At 39.6% G+C, this 18,289-nt stretch overlaps 1 protein-coding gene across 2 annotated transcripts in view; it reads right to left on the minus strand.

Moving 5' to 3' along the window:
- The window catches only part of PCDH15 (protocadherin related 15), a 751,423-nt gene that overhangs the window by 275,869 nt on the left and 457,265 nt on the right, over window positions 1-18,289 (minus strand). For both annotated transcript variants that reach the window (XM_065407245.1, XM_065407244.1), the window contains exon 17: window positions 5,557-5,685. In XM_065407245.1, coding sequence (XP_065263317.1) covers window positions 5,557-5,685 — 129 coding nt within the window. The remainder of the gene's footprint in view (window positions 1-5,556; window positions 5,686-18,289) is intronic.

Below are 18,289 nucleotides of genomic sequence, written 5' to 3' on the forward strand. Positions count from 1 at the left end.
CCAACTAGACATTGAGCCGTTGGTCACTACCCGTTGAGCCCGACAATCTAGCCAGCTTTCTATCCACCTTATAGTCCATTCATCCAATCTATACTTCTTTAACTTGCTGATTAAAGTCAAGAAATCCACCGCTTTCCCCATATCCACAGAGCCAGTTATCTCATCATAGAAGGTAGTCAGGCTGGTCAGGCATGACTTGCCCTTGGTGAATCCATGTTGAGTGTTCCTGATCACCTTCTTCTCCTCCAAGTGCTTCAAAATGGATTCCTTGAGTATCTGCTCCATGATTTTGCCGGAGACTGAAGTGAGGCTGACCAGTCTGTAGTTCCCTGGGTTCACTTTCTTCCCTTTTTTAAAATATGGGCACTATATTTGCCTTTTTCCAATCATCCAGGAACTCCCCCAATCACCACGAATTTTCAAAGATAATGGCCAATGGCTCTGCAATCACATCAGCCAACTCCCTCAGCACCGTTGGATGCATTAGATCTGGACCCATGGACTTGTGCATGTCCAGATTTTCTAAATAGTCCTTAACTTGTTCTTTCACCACTGAGGTCTGCTCACCTCCTCCCCATACTGTGTTGCCCAGTGCAGCAGTCTGGGAGCCAGTGGCGGATTAATAATTTTGCCGCCCCTAGGCCGGGAAATAATTGCCGCCCTGGCCCCGCCCTGACTCCGCCCGTTCCCCGCCCCCATTCCAACCCCCTCCCCAAAGTCCCCGCCCCAACTCCGCCCCGTCCCTTCCCCTATTGGATCCCTTCCCAAATCCCTGCCCCCGCCTCTTCCCCCAGCGCGTGGCGTTCCCCCTCCTCCCCCCTCCCTCCCTGCCCCGCGAAACAGCTGTTTCGCGGCACAAGCGCTGGGAGGGGAGAGAAACAGGACGCCGCAGCGCGCTTGCAGAGGAGGCGGAGGTGAGCTGGAGCAGGGGGGCGGGACGCGGAGGAGAGCTTCCGCCCCTGAAAATTTGCCGCCCTAGGCCTAGGCCTTGTCGACCTAGGCAATAATACGGTGCTGCTGGGAGCTGATCTTATCTGTGAAGACTGGGGCAAAAAAAAGCATTGAGTACTTCAGCTTTTTCCACATCATCTGTCACTATATTGCCTCCCCCATTCAGTAAGGGGCCCACACTTTCACTGACCTTCTTCTTGTTGCTAACATACCTGTAGAAACCCTTCTTGTTACCCTTCACATCCCTTGCTAGCTGCAACTCCAGTTGTGCCTTGGCCTTCCTGATTACACCCCTGCATGCTCTAGCAATATTTTTGTACTCCTCCCTAGTCATCTTTCCAAATTTCCACTTCTTGTAAGCTTCCTTTTTGAGTTTAAGCTCACCGAAGATTTCACTGTTAAGCCAAGCTGGTCGCCTGCCATATTTGCTATTCTTTCTGCACATCGGAATGGTTTGTTCCTGTGCCCTCAATAAGGCTTCTTTAAAATATAGCCTTATTTTGGTTCTATCTAAATTGGTTCTATCATGCAGCTTATAGGAATAAGCTATCAAAAGGCTTTTTTGAATATTTCAGATTCTGTATGTTTTAGAAATTACACTAATGGCTAAGATAGGGAGCTGCTGTTGAGATTCATAGATTCATAGATTCTAGGACTGGAAGGGACCTCGAGAGGTCATCGAGTCCAGTCCCCTGCCCGCATGGCAGGACCAAATACTGTCTAGACCATCCCTGATAGACATTTATCTAACCTACTCTTAAATATCTCCAGAGATGGAGATTCCACAACCTCCCTAGGCAATTTATTCCAGTGTTTAACCACCCTGACAGTTAGGAACTTTTTCCTAATGTCCAACCTAGACCTCCCTTGCTGCAGTTTAAGCCCATTGCTTCTTGTTCTATCCTTAGAGGCTAAGGTGAACAAGTTTTCTCCCTCCCCTTATGACACCCTTTTAGATACCTCAAACAGACATCTCACTTCTGAAAAAAAAAGTCTTCTTAAAAGCTGTGTTAAAAAGAAATGGTTTAATATGAAGGGAAAATGAGACGGTGAGGTGGTCAGAGAAAAAGGACAAACAGGACATAGGGGGGATGTGTGCACCTGCCTGTGGTGCCTATCACCTGGGATGCTCTGTCCAGGGCCTAAGTTAGAAGTAGTGTCCGTAAAGTTAGTTTTTTGTGTTTTGTTTTTTTAAATAAGATGGAAAGAGTGAGTGGCTGCAGACTCATATCTGGCATGGGGATGGAGGGTGCAGGTTGCCCCTGAATAGGAGGATTAAGTTGAAGAATCTGCCACTTTACAATCTAAGGTCTTGTCTACATGAACAACTGGTTCTCAGTAAGCTGTGGTGTGAATCTACACCACACTAGCCTGCCGAGGACTCAATATCCACATGGATGCTGCTGATGTGCATTAACAGTTTGTTAATACACTTTGATCTATTCGTTCTTGAAAGACTATTAGATGAAAGCACATTAACTTACTGTCAATGAGCTTCAGCAGGGTCCAGATGGACAGTTACTCCTTTGCAGGCTAGTGCGGGATAGTGTCACATCCCCGCTTGCTGCAAACAAATTGTTTGTGTAGACAAGCCCTAAGTAAGTTTAGTTTCCCATCTGCTGGTTGGTTTGTGTGCATATGAAAAAGAGACACGGGGAATATCCTTGTGTACCACTGCAGCCAAGATTTGATTTAACCTTACAGCCATGATGTAGCTCCTTGAATAAATAAATTAAATGTGAGCTCCCTCTAATCAGCCACTAGAATCTTTGCTAAGCTTTATTTTTTAAAGCAGGAATACATTCTTCATAACACTTTCTCCTTTTGAGGAGCTATTTGCAATTATGGCTACCATACAGCTAGGTTTTCCTGGTCATTGCCTCTTTTTTGAGCCTCCATCCTCTGTCCAGGCAGATTTTTCAAACAATAGACAATGTCTGGGATTTTTTCAAAGATGCTGCAGCTCAGAGAGCCCCGATTGGTCCACTTCCTGACTGGGTTCCCTCTCTGGCATTGGCAGCCGATTGGTCCATTCCCCTGCAGCCACAGCTGCTGAATCATACCCACCCAGGCCCTGGCTCCCAGCCCTGTGGAGAGGGGTCCCATAGAGAGGGACTGACTGATGATCGGCACTGCGTCCTGGGCTTGTGCCAGCCACCATGCCACTGTGACATGGAATAATACTGCCCCCAATCTCCAGTAAGTACCCGGCTGCAGATACCCCCTCCAACTTCCCCAATTGTACCCATCCTTCAGCTCCCCCTTCTCCCTCGCCCCCTCCCCTCCGCAGTGTACTCTTTTGGGGAACCTGAAATATGGTAACCTTATTTGCAAAGGCTGGCCCCACCCTCATTACTAACTATAGGGAGCAAATTTTCTTGATATACACAAAATCATACTTGTACAGATAAAAGCCAACCCTCTTCCTCTCTCATACATGCAAAACAGCAGCGATCTGACAAGAATCACAACTAGTCAAACCCACATCGATGCAGCATGAAGACCAGCAGTATCCTGGCTCACTAGCTCTACCCTAGCATTCCAGAAAACTTTATCTAGCTCTCTACTGAGGCTTCAAACTGTTCCTCCATCTGGCATTTTGTGTTCTATCCCCTCTCTTCTACCCCTCATTCAGTATTTTCTACCCCTCTGCCCCTTTCTTGTGATGGCTGTTATTTCTCCCCATGCCTGCTTATAGCCCTTATCTGTGGGCTGGTTGAAACAAAGTAAAATTTATTAGAACCTTATCTCAGAAGTGAGGGCTTTGAGATCAAGATTAAAATGAATTAGAATCGTACTGTAATCATGGGAGGTAGCAACTTTTTATAGTCTCTTATTATAATTTTAACATTGTCAGATTTTTCTTAGAAATGATGCGTCAGTTATTTATAAACTTGGGAAGGAGCTTTCAATAAAAACCCTTTTATCTCCTATGGGGGGGGGGAAAGGGGGGAAATATTTACTTGCAGGATTAAGATAATTAAAAAGAAAAACAGTCTGCCAATCATATGTTTCTCATCTTCTTGGCAACCAGTCATAATATCAAAAGTTCAGTTCTGGTTGGGAGCTTTACATTTACTTCCTTATCAGGATGTAGAAAAATAAATAGTATTGTGGATTGTGTGAAATATCATTGAAACTAGTGGGCGGAAGCACTGCCATTCATTTAACATAGCTTTAAGAAACTATTGTGCTCTTTTATGGAACCAGAAAACAAACAATAGCAGCCTTCACCTAAAACACAGGCATATGTACTGTCCAAAACAAAGACACATAAGAGCAGAGGGGTTTTGCTGGGTATTGTTTTAGAAGAAGTGATGTAAAAGTAAAAGTAAAACATGATTTTATTTTATTTTATTTCTTAAGTTGTGTTAAATCCTGTCCATTAGTTCAAAAGCCTGACCCACATACCTCAGCTTGCTGACACTTGGGGCACTGCCAAGAAAACAACACAAAATAACAAAATATTTTCAGTGACAAATTCTTCATTTGGCAGCATGTCCCAATGAGTGACAAAATAATATAAAAAAAAAATAAACAGCTTAAAATTACTACTACTAAAGATTCCAAATGTAAGCCAGGACTCAAAAACTAATTTTACAACATCAACACAATTTAGTTAGATCAAATTAAAAGATTTCTAATTGCTTTTCCCCCCCTCACTAATCTTAGCAATTTGTGTACGTGAAACATCAATCATTTGGTAGAATAGAAATTAACTGTTATAGCAGCAGGAGACTGGTCTTGCGACAATATTCAATTCCATTAACATTAAGGTTTCTCGTTAACAGTGGTAGCCTGGTTAGTTTCAAGTTGCTCTTGCTTCTAGTTTCACTACAGAACTGAATTGGAAGCTCCAAAGTTATCATTTAATAAAAAAATTTACTCCATACCTTCTCAGTGGAAATGGGTCACCACATTTTCAATAAGACTTTGGGACTAATACTGATTAACTATTCATAGTGAATTATACAAATATTAACATTGGCAAATGTCCATAAAATAAAGAAATAAGTATGAAAATGTATACAGTATGGCATGATATGTAAGTGCATCATGATGAGACATTACTAAAAGATGTTTCTGAAAATATACAAATTTATTTTAAATGCTGTATAAATACATAATTCCCTTCAGCTCATAGCAGATTTAAAAATAAAGAAAATTAAATTAACAAGTTTCAGAGTGGTAGCCGTGTTAGTCTGTATCAGCAAAAAGAATGGGGAGTACTTGTGGCACTTTAGAGACTAACAAATGTATTCGGTCATAAGCTTTCGTGGGCTAAATCCCACTTCATCAGATGGATGCAGTGGAAAATACAGTAGGAAGATATATATACACAGAGAACAGGAAAAAATGGGTGTTGCCATACCAACTCTAACAAGACTACCTTAATTTGTTAATCTCTAAGGTGCCACAAGTACTCCTCATTCTTTTTGTTAAATTAAAACAAGTAAAGCAAAATTTGTAAGCTTTTCTACTTAAAGACAAAAAGCACAGTATATTTATACTGCCGACTATTTAACTTCTAAACTAAAATAATTCTATGCTTCATAGTCTCTAACATTTTTACTGTGATCTTCAAGCACACCGTGATTAACTTACCCTCACTTGCCCGACAAAAGCATTCACTTCCTCTTCTTGTACAGATAGATTTTTAGGTAGAAAGGGATCAAAGACTGGTCCATTGTCATTTACATCGGTCACCACCACATTAACAGTGGCAGTTGAGGTCTGCAGGGAAAGATAAAATAGTGAGCCAAATATTTTCACTTTACATGATGTCTTACTACTATGTATGATTAGAGCTCTGCTGTGAAAAAGCACTAAACGTGAAACAAATTAAAAATATCACTCTTCCCCTGGTCTGTGAAAAGTCAAGCATTAGTCAGTTTTGCCTTTTGTTTGTCAGCTTTTGGGGGAATGGAGGGTGTGTTAAAGCAAAGACTATGGATCCATTTCATGTACCTTTGGGAAACATGAACATTTGTGATTTTCTTCCTTCCTTGTATTTCATCATGAAACACCATGTTTTCTGGCAGAAATAGCTAGTTTTGACCCTTGACCAAATTCTTGTTAAAACCCATAAAAACTAATTGTTCTGTTTCATGTACAAATTCCAGGATGTAGCATTTAGTTTAACTGTAATCTGTTCAAAGACTTGTTGCATACTCAGCAGGCCACAGAAAATTTTTATCTTTAAAAATGTAATCATTAATATAAGTTGACCTGTGACCTACACTAAGTGCTTGTGTAACCCACACACCTTCAGGGTGTGGTGTTCTATCCCATCTAGTGGCACTGAGACCACTTAAAGAGAGATAAAAATGAGTCTGCTCTACACCCTTAGCTAACAGCTGGCTGTTAGTCGGCTTTTAGCTCATGCGGTAGAGGCTCATGCACTAAGCTGCAGAGGTCCCCGGTTCAATCCTGCCCGCCAACGACCGGGATCTGTCGGCAGGGCTGGCTTTAGGAAGTGCGGGGCCCGATTTGAATACCCGGCGGCAGTCTGGATCTTTGGCGACACTTCGGCGGCGGGTCCTTCACTCGCTCCGGGTCTTCCGCGGCACTGAAGGACCCACCGTCGAAATGCCCGGAGCGAGTGAAGGATCTGCCGCCGAAGTGCCGCCGAAGACCCGGACCACCGCCGGGTGAGTAAAAATTAAAAAGGCGCCTAAGTTAGGCACTCTTCTTTAGGGCATGGGGCCCTCTTAGGCACGGGCACGGGGCCCGATTCAGGGGAATCGGGGGAATCGTCCTAAAGCCGGCCCTGTCTGTCGGCATACACTTATCTACACCCTGAGTTACTGAGCTTCATGTCAAGGTGTGAATTTACAGTGCAAAAATGTGCCATGCAGTCAAGTCCCCTGTGGTCACTGCTATGCCAAACTGCACTCCAAGACTTTCACTGTACCATAGCAGTGTCCGTGTGGCAAGTTACTGTGTTGAACCTTGTGCACTATAGATTTACACCCTGGCTTGAGACCCAGTAACTCACTATGTAGACAAGCCCAACAAGACAACCTCTTTCCTCATGAGACATGGCCACAGTTGCCGTCAATGAAGGGGTCTGAACTACAGCTTCAATGGTATTAAAAAGCAGAAAGCTGCTTGTAGGATGGTCTCTACTAGGACCCCATTCTTTTGGAAATCAGTTCTTCCCAGTCTGTAATAGCCCAGGTTTGTTAACCTTTAGGTCAGGCTGCAAAGGCCATCTTTTTTCTTTGTCCAATATGGATCTGGGTTGACAGCAGGGTGAGGCTGAAACTCCAGTGCTGGCTTTGTCGATGGAGTTTATTATTCAGTTCTTGTTATATTTATGATGCTTTAACAAGTAATCAATACTCAGTCATACATTTGTCTTGTTTTGACATAATATACTACATACTTAAACACACACAAAGTATTTTAAAAATTATATGAAAATAATGGTGCAATTAACTAGCTTCTTGTAGTGGCTTTTTGCTCAGTTGCTTACTATTTATTTCTGAAACTTGTCATTCCTATATTTAACTTATTTTAGGAAGCTCAAGCTCTTTTTTTTAAAGATGTACAAAATCATTGTCAACAATAAGACGGGTCCAGAACATTCACTGTTGATGATACACAAAGCACACTGAATTCAATTTGTTTTAATAAGCTAATCTGATTCTGCACAATGAAAAGAAATAAAATCTCTTAGATTTAGTAAACTGAGAAAACATGACATGGAAATCATAGACATCAGAAAATAAATAGCTGTCAGTTTGAGAGATTATTTTTTCTATTACAAAGAAACTTTAATGGAATGTTTCTACAATGTGCTTGTTGCTTTCATGATGCTGTCAATAGTGAGTCAGCCTAGTGCATCATTTAGAACATTTAGATTTGTTACTCAGCAGCCAAAACACATTTTGTCTGATTGCTTTTGAATCAAGTTTATGAAAGTAAAATTATTATTCTGATTTGCTTACAGATCCATCTTTGTGTCTGAAGAAAAAAGAATATCAATGTGTGTGTGCGCGCGCACGTGCATATTACACACATAAATCTACGTACTGTGGAAAATTCAATTATCACAAGCATTTTTTTTAAATGACACCCAAAAATGCCAAGAGTTTTGTGTAATGATAGACTGTAACAGTACTATTAAACATTAAACCAATAAAGAGAGCTTCTCTTACCATACTCAATCCCATCTCAAAATTCAGATCTAAAATGTGACCTATGACCGCCTAATGATCTTTCTAATAAAAAAAAAAATCCCAGTCTCTAAGACATCTTGTATTGCCCCTGCACAATTGTTTTTTGCCAAAATGGTCATTATGGCCTTACCACAAATACAGTCTATCAGTCTGAATGCTGGTATAATTCTAGAAAGGCACATACGAGGGAACAAAACACTTTCCTTCAGCTTTCAGCCACTCAAGGGAGGGGTGCAATTTTGTGTCATTCTTTAACATAAGTTCAATTTTGATGTGAGGGGAACTTGCAATAAATCTCAGGAATTCTTACAGCGCAGGGATTAGCCTCGGGGGGAGGGGGGAAGGAGACATATCAGAGAGGGAAATGGGCAATTACACTGGTCTACAATTTTTGAGAAGTCGTCTGCTTCAGAGATAAAATGTGCTAATTATTATGTATTTTGATGTGCTGAATTCAAATGTGACAATTAAAACAACTGATTGGCTACTGTTTCTAAGCTATTTAAGTTTTTACATTTTATGTCTATGTATATTGTGTAGATAGTAGAGTTTTAATCATAAATTGTAAACCTAGATCTTTTCATGTGTTTATAGTTCTTTACATGATAATATTTCACCTGTCCTGTTTATGTAACACTTTAAAAATCAGCAAAAGGGTTATATAAATAAAATTTATTATGAAACAAAAGGCAAAAAACTATTCTGTACATAGTTTAGTCCTATTCAGTGTCTACTCGGCGCTTCTTGGCTTGTCTCTTGTATTCATTAAATGGAGCATCTCTTGTCACTGTCCAGCAATAGTCTGCAAGCATTGATGGGCTCCATTTGCCCTGATAGCGTTTCTCCATTGTTGCAATGTCCTGGTGAAATCGCTCGCCGTGCTCGTTGCTCACTGCTCCGCAGTTCGGTGGAAAAAAATCTAGATGAGAGTGCAAAAAATGTATCTTTAGTGACATGTTGCAACCAAGGCTTTTGTATGCCTTGAGGAGGTTTTCCACCAACAACCTGTAGTTGTCTGCCTTGTTGTTTCCGAGAAAATTTATTGCCACTAACTGGAAGGCTTTCCATGCCGTCTTTTCCTTGCCACGCAGTGCATGGTCAAATGCATCATCTCGAAGAAGTTCACGAATCTGAGGACCAACAAAGACACCTTCCTTTATCTTAGCTTCACTTAACCTTGGAAATTTTCCACAGAGGTACTTGAAAGCTGCTTGTGTTTTGTCAATGGCCTTGACAAAGTTCTTCATCAGACCCAGCTTGATGTGTAAGGGTGGTAACAAAATCTTCCTTGATTCAACAAGTGGTGGATGCTGAACACTTTTCCTCCCAGGCTCCAATGACTGTCGGAGTGGCCAATCTTTCTTGATGTAGTGGGAATCTCTTGCACGACTATCCCATTCGCAGAGAAAACGGCAGTACTTTGTGTATCCAGTCTGCAGACCAAGCAAGAGAGCAACAACCTTCAAATCGCCACAAAGCTGCCACTGATGTTGGTCATAGTTTATGCACCTCAAAAGTTGTTTCATGTTGTCATAGGTTTCCTTCATATGGACCGCATGACCAACTGGAATTGATGGCAAAACATTGCCATTATGCAGTAAAACAGCTTTAAGACTCGTCTTCGATGAATCAATGAACAGTCTCCACTCATCTGGATCGTGAACGATGTTGAGGGCTGCCATCACACCATCGATGTTGTTGCAGGCTACAAGATCACCTTCCATGAAGAAGAATGGGACAAGATCCTTTTGACGGTCACGGAACATGGAAAACCTAACATCACCTGCCAGGAGATTCCACTGCTGTAGTCTGGAGCCCAACAGCTCTGCCTTACTCTTGGGTAGTTCCAAATCCCTGACAAGGTCATTCAGTTCACCTTGTGTTATGAGGTGTGGTTCAGAGGAGGAGGATGGGAGAAAATGTGGGTCCTGTAACATTGATGGTTCAGGACCAGAAGTTTCATCCTCTTCCTCTTCCTCGTCTGACTCAAGTGAGAATGATTCTGGTGCATCAGGAACCGGCAGTCCCTCTCCGTGGGGTACTGGGCGTATAGCTGATGGAATGTTTGGATAATGCACAGTCCACTTTTTCTTCTTTGACACACCTTTCCCAACTGGAGGCACCATGCAGAAGTAACAATTGCTGGTATGATCTCTTGGCTCTCTCCAAATCATTGGCACTGCAAAAGGCATAGATTTTCTTTTCCTGTTCAACCACTGGCGAAGATTTGTTGCACAAGTGTTGCAGCATATGTGTGGGGCCCACCTCTTGTCCTGATCTCCAATTTTGCAGCCAAAATAAAGGTGATAGGCTTTCTTAACCATAGTGGTTATACTGCGCTTTTGTGATGCAAAAGTCACTTCACCACAAACATAGCAGAAGTTATCTGCACTGTTCACACAAGTACGAGGCATCTCTGCTCACTTTGGCTAAACAGAAATGTGTCCCTTTGCAAAATCAAACACTGACAAAGAAGAGAGCACGACACTGTATGATTTCTAGAGCTGATATAGGGCAATTTGTTCAGCAGAGTGATGTAGGCTTCGTTATGATTGCATCATCCATGACTTCTAGGAATAATATGATGCAATTCATATCATGTATGACGCAATACCAGCTTCAGATGGCATCATTCATTGTTTTGCCTAAAAAGCAAGTACCGTCCAAACCCAGTCATAGATTTATTCATAGATCCAGTCAAAGATGTATTTTAGTCATTTCTGGTTTAAATTGAGATCCCTTCCCTTTATAACTCACTTATCCTCCGCCATTCCCAAGTCAAGGGTCGTATATACTGACCCAATAGCATATCTTGAAAACTAGAGCCAATCAACAATTTTAAGCATCATTTTCGTTCTCAGTGACCCAGAATTAGTAAAGTTTGACTACATTTATTTCAGAAGCATTTTGGCTGTAGAGCAGTGTTATCAGTGAAAAGCAAGGAAAAAAAAGAAACTTGAGTGAGAAAGGGACAAGATGCCCAACAAAATACAAAAGGGTAAAGCAGACCTTCCCTCAATCTGTATGGTAATATGGGGGAAAGAAACGAGTTTACTGCCACCTCCGAGATATCTGAAGAGGTTTACTGGGAACCTGGGCTCTTTACCTTAGAGATAACTGGCAGAGACCCAAGGGCTACTGGATCATTATAAGATCAGACAGGGCTCATTTTAGAACCTAGATCTTAATTTTCCAACATTGCTTTTATTTTCACCTTGAGTGTGCCTTGCTATACCTATTATTGCAGGGCTGATGCTGTTTTTGGCAAGTTCTTATGTAATTATATATGCGATATTGCTGAACTACAGGAGGTTAAGAGAAGGATGAGAATGATCATGCTCATGGAACAATACTCATAGGAAGAGAGATGGAAAAGATTAGGATTGTTTACCTTAGAAAGCAGATGAATAAGACGGGACAAGACAAAAGTACATATAATATTGAATGCTATCGGGAAGGTAGATTGGAAGCATCTGTCCTCCCAGTTTCAAAACACAAGAACAAGGGGGCAGTCAATGAAATTAAAAGGAGGGAAATTCTAAAATGATAAAAGGAAATACTTTTTTCAAACTATGTATAACTGAACTGTGGAAGTCACTGCCACAGGAAGTCATTGAGGCCAAGAACTTAAGATTCTAAAACAATTTGGACATTTATATGGGCATATAGAATATACAGGTAATAAAAATGTTGTGGAAGGGTTATTAAGCCTCATACTTCAGGGCTTAAACCAATCTCTATTAGAGATGAGAATGAGACCTAATATGGGTTGTAAATGACTCCTCAACTGTCTACTGTTGGATAGTTGCACTTCTCTCTGAAGTATCTGGTGCTGGCCACTGTTGGAGACAGGATACTGAACTACATGTACCTTGACTCTGGATCCAGTCTGTCAATTCCTATGTTCCTGTATTTGCTTCAATGTCATAATAAATAATCCTGTCATAGAAGCACTATCCTGTTTCAACATTCATCTTGGTCTGGGAGGAGAATACATGATCTTTTAAAATAGCCTGAAAATTGTATTGATTTTGAGGCCCTAATTAGATAATCAAACTTAATCCAAAATTTACAAGAAAGCACATCAACTTTTTTTTGTTTGTCTTATTTAAAACTTCCATGGTACTCAAATATGCTCTTGACCCAGTACCAACATTTTTAAATAGAGCTACCATAATTTCTACAGTAGTCACAACTTAGTGAACCATTAGACGTAAATTAATTCACTGAGCTGTGCATATAGTATAGAGATATTATTAAAAAATACATATCCAAGAGGTGTTTGTTTGTCCCCCGATCCCCTTTTTTTGCTGTCAACTTCTCTAGCATTTGTGATTCACAACAAAAGAACACTTTGGAATTCTCTATTTTTCTCCTCTAGACTCATAAACCTCTATCAACTTCATCCGATTGCATTATCATTTTGCAATGCTAATAATGGACATACAGTGTTAAATAGGTGCTATTTTTCACCATCATGAGTACATGATGCGAACCCTATAGATGGTCTTTAACTCAGTTAACTACATTGGTCTCCTTTGGGATGCATGTAACATCTATTGGTGATTCTGCCACTAGTTCACCTTGGTAACTGCCACACTCAAAAGATTGTTTAATAAAGTGTGTGTGTGTGTGTGTGTGTGTGTGTGTGTATTCCAATAAGGGGCTCCAGAGCAACAGTGTCATGACTAGCACGCACAGCAAAAGGGTGACAAGTATATCCTAAAATATCCTTCAGTAAGCAACCGGGGTGAATTACGGGGCCTCTTTTTAGCCTATCAATGAGCAGAAAATAGAGCCAGCAAGTAAACTGTGGGTCTTATGGCCTTTCAACAGCCACAAGAGTAATTACCTGGCACAACAGTTAATATGAGGGAAGGCCCACAGTTTAGGGTACACTTTTTTGGTGGGGTGGGAAGAGGGTAAATGCATACACTGTGAGGGAGACCTTCCTCTCTCTACAACCAGTTGCATGCAGCTCACTTTCATGTACGGTCAGACAGCTCCATCATATTTCACACCACCGATTTCCTATTGCAGGTACCAATGCTGTGATTGCTCTGAAAGTCATGTAAGCCATGATTCACTTTTTGCAAAATGAGGACATTCTTCTAACAAAGAAGCTTCTACCACACAGACACGGAGATGGAGATTCTTTAAACACTCGTCTATTCTTCCACCTTCATCAGAGAAAATTCTGGTGAATATGAGAACTGTGAGAGTTATTCTTGCCTTATAAAGCTAAAGGAACAAAATCAATACTGAAAGAAATACATGAGTTCAGTGTATCCAATTAGGAGCCTGTTTACTCTTTTACAGCAGGCTTTCTTGTCTTGTTAGTAAAAAAAAATTGCTGAATCATACATCTCAGAGCCTCATGAATCAGGAACAGAGTCAGATTCTCACTCTTATTCATACTTCAGCTGCCTCCACACACTTCTGAAACCTCCCCAGCTCAGCATCCTACAACACTGCTGTTTGACCTCTCCACTTGATTCTCAGCTTTTCCCAGTGTAAGGTGAGTTGGATATGTAAGATTGCAATTAGAGTTTAATTTGAAGGCCTAATTTGAACCTCCCAATAACTGATCAAAATCAAGCCTAATTTATGTGCTTCCCAATATTTAGAGTTAATACTCAGAATGAATGAAAAGTTTCACACAAAGTTTGAAGCACATCAATTGAAGACTCAGAAATATCATCAGAACCTGCAACATTTTGTCCATTCCTCTCCGTTCATAATCCAAAAAAGTTACATTTCATCATTTGATAGGCAAAGAGTACAAGCCACTATCTTGTGCATGGGGTATTAAAAAAAAACAAAATGCAAAAAATAGCACCGTTCACCACTAAAGCAGGAGACTCTATGGAAGCAGAGACTCCAATTAAAAAAAAAGCACTTAAGCCTGTGCTTAACATAAAGCATGTGCTTAATTACTATTTAAGTCAATGGGACATGAGCATATGCTTTAAGTGGTTTCCTAAATAGGGATGGATTTACATACCGGCTTAAGCACTTTACTGAATCAGGATTAGAGAGAGGGGGGAAGAAAATACAACTTACTATTATTTCTATGTATGTCCTGATGCATTTTCTATAGAGGTGTAGTGACTACGTTAGGAGGCATACAGGGCTAGATGTGAGTAATGCAGATCTCATGCTATGATATCTGCATGTAAATTTTTCAACTTTTCATAATGTCTATGTAAGTAGCAACACTGATTTAAAAAAAAATGTTTTATAGGTCAGAGTTAAAGTTATCATTGGAATGTGTAACATGAAAAGCCAGCAATAGTGCAACTTCTCAAAAGGATTGGGCACTTCCTATTTGTTGCTGAAGCAATCAATGGGTTCTTCACACATATAATAAATGTAAGTCTAATAAAAGATGAACATCTGCAATTTATAGCTTTCTTATGCCAAGTGCAATAGTTCTTATATCCATAATTCATCTCTAAGCAATAAACACAATATTTAAATAGACTACACAAATATATTTTGCTCTAAGTATGCAAGGCTCTCATAAATGTTAAAGAATAGAAGATAAATACAAAGAAAATGTCACTTACTTTATTTGTACCCTGCCATTTAATTGGAAACTGGGAATTGATGAGTGTATTGTTTGCCATAGGAAAGTGAATTTTCCTAGCTTTGATGTCAAACAAGTTTATTAATTTAGACAAACTCTAAGACAAAGACTATCATCCTAAAATACAAATGAGTTAGTAAGTAATAAGATATGAGCAAAAAGTCCAGGGCCTTATTTGATTGAAAAAGAATCTGTAAAAACTGCTTATGCTCTACATGGCAGGATTTTGCTATAATAAACTTAAGAAAACTATATTTACATTTTCACCCCTGATGGTGTGAGCTCATTCACCTGCACATCTACCAATGTGATATATGCCATCATGTGCCAGCAATGCCCCTCTGCCATGTACATTGGCCAAACCAGACAGTCCCTACACAAAAGAATAAATGGACACAAATCTGACATCAGGAATTATAACATTCAAAAACCAGTAGGAGAACACTCAATAACAGACCTAAAAGTGGCAATTCTTCAACAAAAAAACTTCAAAAACAGACTCCAACGTGAAACTGAAGAACTGGAATTAATTTGCAAACTGGACACCATCAAATTAGGCCTGAACAAAGACTGGGAGTGATTGGGTCATTACAAAACCTAAACCTAATTTTCCCCATACTAATTTCCCTCTATTGTTACTCACCTTCTTGTCAACTGTTTGAAATGGGCCACTCTCATTACCACTACAAAACTGATATTTTCTCCCTTGGTATCCTACTGTTAATTGAACTGTTTTGTTAGACTGACCTCACACTTGGTAAGGCAACTCTTTCACGTATTTATACCTGCTCCTGTATTTTCCACTCCATGCATCTGATGAAATGGGTTCTAGCCCATGAAAGCTTATGCCCAAATAAATTTGTTAGTCTCTAAGGTGCCACAAGGACTCCTCATTGTTTTTGCTGATATAGACTAACATGGCTACCACTCTGAAACCTATATTTACATTGTGGCTTAAATATACAAAATAATAGCTATTTTTAATCAGTTGGGACAAATTCAGGTGCTCAGATATCAAGGTAAGCGAAGTGATAAGAACCAAAATAGAGTATTTATTAATGGGGTAAAATGGAATGGAAATTGTTACATTAGTATAAGTTAGTTACTACAGGAGTGTAAGTCCTTGAAGACTCACATTTCCACAATAATGCAATTCACTGCTAATGAGAATCTAATATCTTTATACGTATTGTAGGCTCAAAAACAGGTATGTTAACAGGAAAAAGGGCTATGGTATATGGATCTTGGTTCCTGATCCATGTGCTTATGCCAAAATGGCATAATCACAGTGAGGGGTGACTAGCAGAGCATAGGTATAATCCTGGGGGGAGAAGAGTGGGGAATGTATCCTTTCTCACTAACATTTTACTATCTTGTTGGTGTCCCCATCAGTGCTGCTGCAGGCCTCACACTTTGTGCCCTTACCCTAAACACTTTTAAAGATGCAGTTTACACCTATATTCAGGAGCAGTAACAGTGGAGAGCCCCCTTCTAACACCAATTTACTATGAGCTAGATGAAAACACCGTAACATATTAACATGAAAACATTACTTATAAGGTATTTTTATTATTATACAGTGGGAGAGAAGCTGAATCAGAAAACGTTTGCTAGCTTCATAGGCTTATGTCCACAAAAATGCAACTTCAGCTACTTGGAACTTGGCATCTCTGTTGAGCTTAGGGTAACCTCTCCCTGCTCCCCATCTAGAGGAATGCTGCTGTACTGCACACCAACTCAAGTTTCTCAAGGCTACTCAAGGGCTGTCCCCAAGTAGACTGCATTATACTTATCCCGTCTAGAGGTGACAAAGGTATGGATAACCATGGCTGTTCTAAGAGGAACGTTCAGAATCCTGTGGCTAATCATAAATGGATAAAGCTTCTCTGAGTCATCACTACAATCTGTTTATCTTGATGCAGCTAGGATCTAACAGGACCCAAAAGCTGTAAAATATACTAGCAATTGTGTCATTATACCCCTCAGCTGCAGGCAGGGCACAATTCTGCTATATGCCTTGCTTCTGTTTGTTTAGAACCAGTGAATGTGAAGCGGTTGTAAAAATACAGAAGGTTACTGATAGTCAGCAAGATCTAACCTGGAAGGCATGCTTGATTAAAGAGAAGCATTATAGGAGCGTATACCAAAGAGGTGATTCTAGCCCTAAACTATTAAATCACAGATAAACTTGTGGCAGCAAAACATGAAACCAATTTATCTTTTCCAGGCCCATCTAGGACTCGTGAGAGATGTAAAATACATGGCAGATTTTGTTAACAGTTTGCAAACACTATTTTAGTGAAATAAAGATATTTTTGAGTTACAAAAATGTTACCGGATGCAGAAGCTTTTCCCACCTTAACATTAGCCCAACAGATGTCTTTCCAAATACATTTTAAAAAATGAATATAACAGTGTATGCTCAATTTCAGTCAGTCAGTTTTTTTTAAAAAATGACTTACATAAACCATTGTATTCTTCTTTGACAATCAAAATCAAAACTTTCATGAAGAACATAAACCACCTGAAACTTTTATTATGTGTTATGCTATCATGCAGTACATTTTAAATTTTAATGTCAACTCCCTGGTTTCTTTCATGTGATGTCTGATAAGATTATGGGTTTGGGTGGCTGTATATACTGGATTATCCATGTCAGTCCCAGGAGACAATGAGTTTCACAAGCATGGGTAAACATTCTTGGTTTCAGTCAAAACTCCTGATCTTTAAAGGATTCTACAGATTCAAATTGACGTTCACAGATGCTTTTCCTATACAATCACAATAGGAAATTTCAAGGACTTTCCCATATGCTGCACAAGAGAACAATTATAGGCCACATTTGCTTTCCTTAATTAGGGGTCCTATTGGTAAAAATAAAACTTTTTGAGTTCTTTGTATTGAGAAAGTACAGAATTATTTGTCTGCCTATAAAGTTCCCTTTAATACATTTAACCAAACACATTTCCACTGTACTGATTGATCAAAAACAAAAAACTAGGTAAAAGCAAACTTCAAGTTGTATTCGAAAGTCCGGAAATGCCAATGTTAACTCGCACACAAAATTTTAATTCTGTACTCTTGTGCATAAAAATGGTCATAGTCTATTTCTCAGATATCACATTTTTCTAAAACTTTCCTCAAAATATTGTCTTTTGCTCTTCTTGAATAGGCCAGACAGAAGACATGTAAATAATTTTTATGAGAAAAAAATATACAGATGAAGTATAACAACGTGTAGTAACGATGGCAGTATGCTCGAATATATGGTTATCAAGTTAAATTATAACATTAACTCTTTCAATGACCTTAGAAGAACATTACTGAATAATGAAATATTGGGGCAATACAATCATATGAATGCCATTAATTTATAAAGGATAAGATTATTGCGGACCTAAAAAAAAATCAATTAGACAGAAACCCAAAATATTTTGATCATATTTAACTGATTTAAAAAAGGCTGGTTACATATTTCTGAAGAAATATAAGCTACACTGTATGTAAAATGTCTCAATTTTATATTCACTGAAAGATAAACAAGTACATTAAAGTAACTCGATAT

The sequence above is a fragment of the Emys orbicularis genome, chromosome 7 (assembly GCF_028017835.1).
Source record: "Emys orbicularis isolate rEmyOrb1 chromosome 7, rEmyOrb1.hap1, whole genome shotgun sequence".
NCBI classification, from domain to species: Eukaryota; Metazoa; Chordata; order Testudines; family Emydidae; genus Emys; species Emys orbicularis.